This window comes from Halyomorpha halys, unplaced genomic scaffold, assembly GCF_000696795.3.
Source record: "Halyomorpha halys isolate HHAL.00 unplaced genomic scaffold, Hhal_1.1 Scaffold1290.1, whole genome shotgun sequence".
Lineage (NCBI taxonomy): Eukaryota > Metazoa > Arthropoda > Insecta > Hemiptera > Pentatomidae > Halyomorpha > Halyomorpha halys.
The window spans coordinates 439,111-449,111 of NW_027106157.1; the positions used below are offsets into that span (position 1 = coordinate 439,111).

Here is a 10,001-nt window from a genome sequence, read left to right on the forward strand (position 1 = left end):
TAAATTTTTCTCGACTGTATTAGGTATATATTTTTTGAGGGCCTTGAGGAACAGTAAATTATACAACTTTACTTAGTTGTATACGTTCCACATACATTCGTTGTAAAGGACGTTCCACAACTTTGCGTAGTCGTGCATTACAATGAAAAAATAGTTTTTTAGGACAAATACTTTCTAAAAACTACAAGTACATAGTGTAATTCATGATTAATAAATATTACAATTAAAACATTGCTTAGTAATAACATTACATATTTTATAATTTCTTTATTGTTATTTAAAACTGTATACATATACACACAACAAGCAAATTTTCTGTTGGTGATATAATGGCACGATACAAACATGTGGAGAATCTGCCCATTGATAGAACTCCAAAAAACATTACTTATAATTGTCCATGTTATACATTGTGATCCAACTATCTCCAGGTTTGTGCCTGAACTGAATAGTTCTATGAAATGGAGGTAGGTTTGCTGTTTTTACCAAAAATTAACAGTTTTTTTTTTTCAAATCTACCTCCTCTTCGAAAACCTATTCAGTTCTGGCACATACCTGGAGTTGGATTACAATCTAGAACACACTGTAATAGACAATTGTAAGTAATTTTTTTATTAAGCAACGTTTTAATTACAATAGTTCATAATATACACTTTGTAGTTGTAGTAGTTTTATAGTAATTAGTTGAATAAAGTATTTGTTCTAAAAAAAACTTTTTTTTTTTATTGTAGGGTATGACTATGGATACAATAAAGTTGTAGAACGTCGCCTAAAAAAAGCTGTATTGTTTACCGATCCTCAAGACACATAAATATTTATATATAATTTAAAATATTTCGGGATTAACTGAAGATGAGCCTAGAAAAAATTCTAGAATAAAATATCTTTCAAACGGTTCATTAAAGCAACATATAATAACTATTAATTTCGTTTACTTATTATTAACTGTTATACATTTAAGTAAATATGAGGAACGAAAACAGGTTATAGCACAAAGGGAGAGATAAGTATTTGAGGTTATTCAGTGAAGTAGCTTCGGCTTTATCTTCCTTCCGTGCATCGCTTTTCCTGATAGCAGTATTTTTAAGTGAATTAGGGGATGTTATACATTGCCGTGAAATTTAAGTTTCCTCATTCCCTATTAAATACGTTTAAGTTTTATTTTTCTATAAGAAAATAAAATTAAAAGAATAAATGGTAGAAAATATTTGAGATAACATAGGATTATCAAATTGCAAAACTAGAATTATATGGCAGGAACTTACCGGTAATTCAAACGCATATAAAAGTCATTTAACTGGATAATAAACTATTTTAACGGTTAAATATATATTGAAAAAATGTATAGCCACTAGGAATATTTGAAATCTTCGAAAGAGTTTCTCATAATAATTTTTATAAAATGTATATATTTCTGCGGAAAGCTCTCGGTATAACTAATTTCGACAATTTGAGAAATAAAAGAAGAGGCAAAACCGGAACTGCTAATAGAAAATATAAACAGCAAAGAATGTATCTAGTTCGGCCTAGTGTAAAGAATGCCAAAACTTATATGGGAAGATAAAACTGAGGGAAAACGTCCAAGTGGACGACCGAGAAATGAATGGGAGGATCTCTGGAAAGTATCATAGGTGTTACCCAAGATGTCAAGAATTTGGCCACGGATAGAGGTTTTAAGAAACGAATCAAGGCTTCCTTGACACTGTAACGTACATAGCTATGTTAATGAAAATATTGTAATCTTACAACCTAAGTTCCAAAGGCGTTTCGTTAAATATTTATTATTTTTACTATTTAGGGATAACACTATATTTATTATATCCTTATTCTTATTACACCCAAAAAATGTTTCGTACTTTTTTGACATTTATTTTGTTCTTATTATTATCTTGTGGACTTCTCTCATCTTAACAGCATCCACGAAGACAAAAATAGGGTTTATTCTCTTTACGGACTTATTTTATTTAATTTGGACTTATGGTAGAATTTCTTTGAAAAATGGTCTCAAGTGTCAGAAGAAGACGAAATTTGCTTTTTTCTAAAAAAAAATCAGTGATATATTTTTCTTATTCTTCAGAATGAGATAAATCGATTGGAATATAATAAAGGTGAAAAAAAATATAATTTCTGCGCTACGCACCGAAAATGTTTTATTTTGTTCGTAATTTTTTTTACTTGGAAAATCAGGGACTTCAGTAACATTAAACGTTCCCATGACGACAAGAAAAAAAACCAGCATATAAATCGGTCTAGTAAAGAGTTTATAGTCCACATTCGAATCATTCCCTTTTACTGACACTACATTTTGTTTTGTTTTTTATTGTTGGTAATCTTAACATTAACAGGTAACATTAAAAAGATACAATATATTTAAAAGTGTGAAAAACTGTGTTAAAAAAGGTTATAAAAGTATTTCCCGTTAAAAATAAAAATCTCTTGAGCTAACTTATTCTAGAGGGGAAAAAAATACAGGACGTGAGGGACGATGGTTGGCCAGTATTTTCATACAAAACAAACATTTCCCGTCCAATGGACGTCACGGATTTGTAAATTGTCACTGCTGTCCAGATTTATTTTTTACGTGTTTATTTCTTTCTTTTTTATTTAGTTGTATTTATTTTGTATTTGGGATATTAATTTTATCGTATTTGTACTTTTTTCCTCACTAGCTACTGTATTCTTAATGTAATTTCCTTCACCGTTTTCATTTTTAGATAAACAATAATTTTTTTTTAATTATAGTAAGATTCAAAATTTAATACTATAATTCAATTCGGTGCCTTGAAAACTGCAAAAAAATAAATAAAAATTATATATTTGTTTAGTGTGTTCCGATATATGTATAGGTTATGAGGTAGGGTAGGTGTCAATGTTCGAACCTCGGATTGTGTTTCCATTATGCATTATGCACTTTGACACTTTGACATGCATATCTCATTATGCAAGGTAATATGTTAGCGTCGATTATGATTTGTATTAATTAATAGAATTTATGATTTCGGTTAGATTAAAATGAATAAACATTGAAATTTCTTGACTTATTCATTATAGTCTTAATATAAAAACAGTTTAATATATTTTTTGTTCGAAATTAACCACCTTCGTATCCGTAAAGATAATACCGGTCTTAAAAAAAATAAAATTCTACTCGTTTGCTTGTAAGTTAAACTTCAATATGAAAATGTATATTGCCATTATATTTTTCTGCACATACAGCGAAGGTTAAAATTTTTCTTACAAAAACATTAGTGAACTTGTATTACTTTAAAGATACTTAATCATTCGTTTTTCCTGATTATAGAAAGTATAATTAGTATGTTATGTTTTTTTTTAATTATATTTTTCCTAACAGTCTTAAAATAATAAGAGAATGTGACTTTATTAACGTGTTAGTTCTATTCCTATTTTAAGCCACTTTAACAATTGGAGAAAACTTAGCACAGCAATTTGAAGAGAAAATTGGCTTTTAAAATATTGAAATTACGATAGGAAAAAAAGTGAATAAAAAATGTTCTTTCCATCCACTCTGCCCTCAAAATAATATATATTCATCAGAACTTTTCCATCAAGCATATTCACCAAAGTTTTTTAAATTATTGCATATTTAATTCTGTATTTTTATCCCTCGAAAGTTCGGTTCGAAGTCCTAAGTTAACTTGAACTAAATCATCAGAAATTTTATTTTAGCATTTCTGTAACTGAACTGGTTTGGTATGTTATCGAATAATATCAATATTTTTACCGATATTCAGTCTTTATCTTTATTATAAAATTTAACAAATAATAAATGCATTAAAAAAAAACAATTCTCTCTGTAATATCCATGGGTTATTTCTAAATGAATATAATAATTCATTACACATTCTTTGCAGGATTTAATATTTTCAAAAAATAATTACCAGCATGTACAGTGTTCTATAATTTTTAAACAAGCTATTTTTGTTTGAATTCATCATGAAATATATTTTATGTTTATAATATAATAAGTGCAAACGGAATCATGTAGCAAGATTTACAAAACAAAAATTAAAGCAATTTTTTAGAAATTCTGATATGGCATTCTATCTTGAACTTTTTGGTTAAGGTAAACTTCAACAAAAATATTTTTTAAAAAATACGATCTCCCTTTTATTTGATATGAACTTTAAGTTTAGTATTATTAAATAATGTTTTTTTTTCATTAAACAATATAATATAATGTTTAAATATAAAAAGAACGACTTAAAATTTTGGTCGGAATTCAGTGTTTTTATGCGTATTTAGATGTTACCTGCAGAATAAGTGCAAAAGTTATTGACATGTACCAATTATCAAAATGCACCAGTTATTAACAGGTCAACTTTTTAAAACCATTTAGAGTTTGGTGCAAAAAACCGTTTCATAATTTCGTGAATGTTGAAAGCTAAATTCTTAGCTCACAACTTGTACCAATTTTTGAACGTTTGTTGGTACTAAATTTTTAATATTTAAACACAAAATTTGACCTTTCAATAACTGGTGCACTTGACCTACTGTATTTATTTTAAATTTAAAGAGTTTTTTTAATACCACTCCTAATTAATATTTAGTGGCCTTTCATTTGTTAATTACATTCTTCTTTGTTAAGGTCGCTAAAAATGTTCATATGAATTAGAATAATTTCATTAATGATGTAAATCAGGAAGCATCGAATGAATAAAATCAAACCCAATTGTTTTGTTACAGAAATCAGTTTTTTAATTAAAAACACATATAACAATATATCATAAGGGTTAAACTTTTTTTTTGTTTGAGTGTGAATAAATCCTCGCCTGTGTTTGTAATTCAGAAAATTCTTAAAACCTTTAATCATAAATTACGATTTCTTTTTGTTTTATTTTATTATAACACTATCGGGGGTACAGTGTCTTTACTTACACTTCATAAAGTGTATTATTAAGTGTCTTAATTTTTTTAAAGAAATATTTTTATTGTTTTTAATGAAAAAAAAATACATCGAATATTTCTATATCTTATATGGATATTTTGTTCCATTATAGTAAAAATCAAAATACATTCTTTTAAATCTGGAACAATTGTACCTTCAAACTAAAAATTACTGGAGTTTATTTGCATTTTTCTTCTATTGTTAACGATCATATTGAAAGGGAGGGGGGGCTTATATTGGTCAGAATATTTTTTAAAAGAATGTAAAAAATCTTATATTGCTATAAATAAAAATTATTTTATTTTTGATATGAAAAAAAATCTGTTCTTCATGAAAAATGGTAGGGTCAGGTAAAACAATTCAAGAAAATATGAACTGGTTTACCGCTTATGGGATGGTGTAATATAATTTTATTTATAAAAGAAAAAATAATTTTTCTTCAATAATTGACGAAATTTTCCTCTGAAACGAAAATATTTAAAATTAGTTAAAATATTTGAAACTAATTGTTTTGTGATTTTTTTAATTGAAAAGGTGAATAAAATGATTATTTATCTTGTCGCTAAGAATGCCCATATATTTGAAACAACGATTTGTAACTCACTGATGTTTTTTACAAGTTGTTAAAAAAAAAATTGATATTACAATATTATAATTAAAAAATTATTTTGTAGTTTTAGTATTAAATTATAAAATAGGTAATATATTTTTAGTGTTCAAAAATCCCTTATTTAGTACAGATTTAAGGGGTGAATTCAATAATTGAAAACAATGGAAAGCGGTTGTTTCGCTTGAGGAGTACATTGTTTTAAGTTTCTATTTATTTATTTATTTTATGGTTGTATTTTTAAGAATTGTGGATTAAATGACTGAAATGCATTTGTGATTTTTTTTAATAGTAAGTTAGCTGAGAGCTTCCACTTAAATCTTACGATAAGAGATAACGTAAGCCCATATCTGTTGCTTACATTCAAAGCGATTTACTTTTCTTTATTTTTTTTATATTCTTCGTTTTTACCCACTTACGGGTGGCAGAAAATTCTGAAATTTATACCTCATCTTTTTTTGATATAGACGAAAGAAATAGCCGTTAATTTACTCTATGTTGGTATTTTTTTTTCGCGAGACTTTATACCATTTTCTAATATTTATTAAAAATACCTGGGAATCAGTAAGTAATGCAATTTTAGACAATCGTCATCGATGAACTCCATTGATGTTTATTTTTTTATAAAAATTCTTTGAAAACGACCGTTTTTGCGTTTTTCCAAACTTAATGTAAATTTTCTCTGTAAATAAAAGTAAAATAATAAAGAATATATCAAAAATAAAACTTATAATTCGATGTGATTCTATACTATATTATTTTTATTAACTTGAAAAAATTAGTAGTATTACACTATAAAAGGTTAAGTATTATTTTGTGGTCATTGAAAAAATCCCCTTATTTACCATTGAAGGGGTGAATTTAATAAATCCCGGTTAGAAATTTTTTTTCTTTACGGGTACACTGTTTAAGGATTTATTTAAAATTGTTTTATTTATGATCATACATTAAATTACTGCGAGTTATTGGTTTGATTTTTGGTGCAAAGTTATTCTTAAGTATTTTGACTAAAAAAGAAATTAATAATTAAAACTTTTTATTTCTCACATATTTGCTTCTTAATGACAGATAAAAATTTATTCTTTATAATTAAAATTTATACTTAGGAAAAAAAAGCAACTTAGCAGTAAAACCTGGGGCCAGGGTTTTTTTAAATAATCCTGCTTTGCTTGATTTGTGACACATTTGACAATAAAAAATAAGTTATTTTATTTTATTTAGAATTGGAAGTATTCCAGAAATTGTACTATAGACTGTAGTTATTTTCTTTAGTCAGATCGCCCTTAGATTCTCCTAAGACTATTAGAGTTGTTAAAAATTAACTCCGGTCTACGGCACAATCTACCCGAAATTCAAAAGAGAAAAAAGTTTTTTTTTTTTGCCACATGTGCCACCATTCAAGCTAATCAGTGATATAACAACATAAGAAGAAAGAAAAATATAGGAAAGCATAGGATCTGTAATAAACTTTGCACCCAACAATCAGAAGGTATTCTTCTCTTTCACTCACAGCCCTTTCGTGTCTTCAACTCGGTGTGCCCCACTCAGCGAAAAAATTTTATGTCAGTGGAGCAATGTTATCCCTTAAGTAGCAAAGTTCGACGGTATAGTATATATTAGATACATTTTAATATATGATAATGGAATATATAGTCTATATATGACTGACCTATCCTTGGTAGTTCGTATAGCCTGACGCCGTGGCCAGACCTGACGACAGCTGCGGCCGCGGAGGCCAGAAGGAGGAAGAGCGGTGCCCTCATGCCGCCGGAGCCGACTACTGCTCGGCCGGGAGGTCTCCCTCCATCTCCCCGGGACCGACTGCCGCCCCCGCGCCGCCTCGCGCATGCCACTCCACCTCTATTTATTTTTCTATTGAGGTAGGACTCAGTCACCTCTTTGCTCCTATATAATAGGCCCATTTGAATCTCTTCTATCTAACTTACATGTAGGATAATGTCTATATTATATTATAACATGTAAATAAGGTCTTAAGATGGTTCCTGGACCTGCTAATGGAAGTGACAAGACTTCGTACATAAGACTGCCAACTTTTCAAAGAAAAAATATCTCAAGTATAGGGTTTATTAATGATATTTGAGAAAAAACAGTTTCTGTATATATTTTATTTGGTTGTTTATTTTTTTTTTTACATAAGTCCTTCTATTATTCCTGTGATGTAAAGGGATAAATTCTTGAAACATATTATATTATATAAAATAAATTATTTTCTATTGTTTTGGAGGTCAATCGTAGCTACATATACATATACCGATTCATTTCTCAAAATAATTTGAAAAATTAATATACCATTCGAAACATTCTTTTCAGTCCAGCAGGACTCGAGAATTTCTTCAATTCGTGCAGTCTTGGTAGGAATACTTCATGGCTCCCTATCAGCTCTTTTTCTATGCATTGTATTTACGAAATACCTGTTTAGAGGTCGAAAGGCAGAAAACTGGACGCACTCCGGGACTTGACGCTATAGACTCGGCGATCCTGAAAAATAGTATGTTCTATAATGAACTTTTGGGTTACTGCAATAACTGTCTCAGAAGGGACGTTGAACAGGAGCGGTGGTTTGTTATGTTACTGTTCTTTGCTCGTGCCCTTGACAGCACCTGGTGGCCTCTCCTCCAGCAGCTACAGAAATATGAGCCCTAGGAACTTATACTTCTTGATTAGGAACTACCTAGAGAACATACGTGCTACGATTCGAGGTAGCTCATGAACGGTCTTTGTCGTGTGAGGGGGAGGTCCCGTCTGGTACCTCAGATTCCCATCAACAGTGACCATATATCAAGGATTGGTTGTAGTTATTCTGAGGTATGCCTCCCATACCTGAGACCGAATCATTCACAGAAGTGCATATTAGTGACAATCCAGTTGATGCCATTGCTTCGTGAGACTAAGGCTTACTGGAGTGTTACACCAAAGTCTTTGTAGGTCTTACATCTTTTGACTTTCTTTTCCAGGAAGACATGAGATAAAGTATAAGTTCAAGAGAGAGGGCTTAGCTGATATGCCGGTAAATAAGTTGAGGATTGATAAGAACGCTAGAAAATGGAAAACCATCATCAGGGAGGCTGCAACAGAAGAGCGGAACAAGCTACTCTATACTTCACCACCGACCGGTTACGTATGGAAGCACAGTGGGTCCTCCAGGAATATCGACTTTCTCGATACATCACGGGCCATAAGGGATTTCGAGACAAGCATCTAAGGGTGGGTATCGATCTCCTATGCCCAAGTCCTTGTGTACTGGAAACACTTAGCACATCATCATGGAGTGCTTGAGGAATTACGGATCCAACTGAAGGAAACCGGACTGCATGCCTTTACAGCGGACGATTTCCCTCAACAAGTAACCCAACACAACTTTCCACATTACAAGGAGTTTGTATACGGGTGGAGAACCGTTGTAGGGTGAGCCCACTTTAATATTTGCCGAAGAAGATCTGCTGAATGGCAACCAGACAAAAGAGACGCAGAAGGTGAAAGAAGAAATGAAAATTGGATATTGTCTTATTAGCATCAGTTTGATGTTCGGTATAAATATGTAACATCGAATTGCTGGTAATCTCGTATTGTTCAAAAGATGGTGTAAGAAGTAAGAAATAAGAAGAAGTAATAAAGATATACCTGTTAAAATTCTTCATTAGCTGCTATCAAATATAGGGACACAATTTTTACAAATTAATATACTATGTGTTTTATCCGTAAGCAGTTAAATGTATACTATTTGATATTTAGTCTGATAAACGTTTGTTTGCTCGAGTTAATGTACTTGGGCCTAAGATTTCAAAAAATAAGGACTCAAAGCATTAGAGTGAATATAGCTTAATTGTTTTAATCAGAACTATCGCTTCTGCAAGAGATCGTGGGACTCGGGAGTGCGAATTGCACACAACACATATCCTTTAGTGAAGTCTGCTACCCGTAAGTTTTCATAAATTTATTACTTTATGCTTAAAATTGTATTTCTCTTGAATGATTATAATTTAAGAAAAACTAATGTTATCTAGAGTAAGATTTTGTAGCCACATTAACACGAAAAAAATTCTCAACCAAGTGTCCACCAATGTGTTTTTTTTCCTCAAAGTGTATTATGTTTTAGGTTGTCTTGTTTAATGCACTTGCCACTTAATTTCTAAAAAATATCACCACTAGAACCAATATTGGACAAGAGGTGTACATTATTTCAGCATGGGTGTCCACTAAAGAAACGTAGCTCAAATTTTTTTATTTAAGAAGGCCTGGAGTTGTTTGGGATTTTCCGTTTATTTTTTAGTAGGGGGATATGGGATGGGATATTTCAGTGACGTAAGCTGGAAGGAGATGTTCCGTGTAGATTTTAGTTTTCTTAAGAGAAACAAGTGGAAAAACATTTTTGACAGAACACAATTTTCCTTTTTATCATTTATTTCATTAAGAATGGATTCACAAAAAAAAAAAAGAAAAGAAAAAAAAACTCAAACCATTATATTT

The 10,001-nt window shown here is 30.3% G+C and overlaps 1 protein-coding gene across 1 annotated transcript in view; it reads right to left on the reverse strand.

The window, feature by feature from the left end:
* Positions 1-7,333, reverse strand: part of jeb (jelly belly) — a 175,661-nt gene extending 168,328 nt beyond the window's left edge. The window contains exon 1 of the mRNA XM_067053706.1: positions 7,183-7,333. Coding sequence (XP_066909807.1) covers positions 7,183-7,276 — 94 coding nt within the window. The 5' untranslated portion in view covers positions 7,277-7,333. The remainder of the gene's footprint in view (positions 1-7,182) is intronic.
* Positions 7,334-10,001: the final 2,668 nt, after the last annotated feature.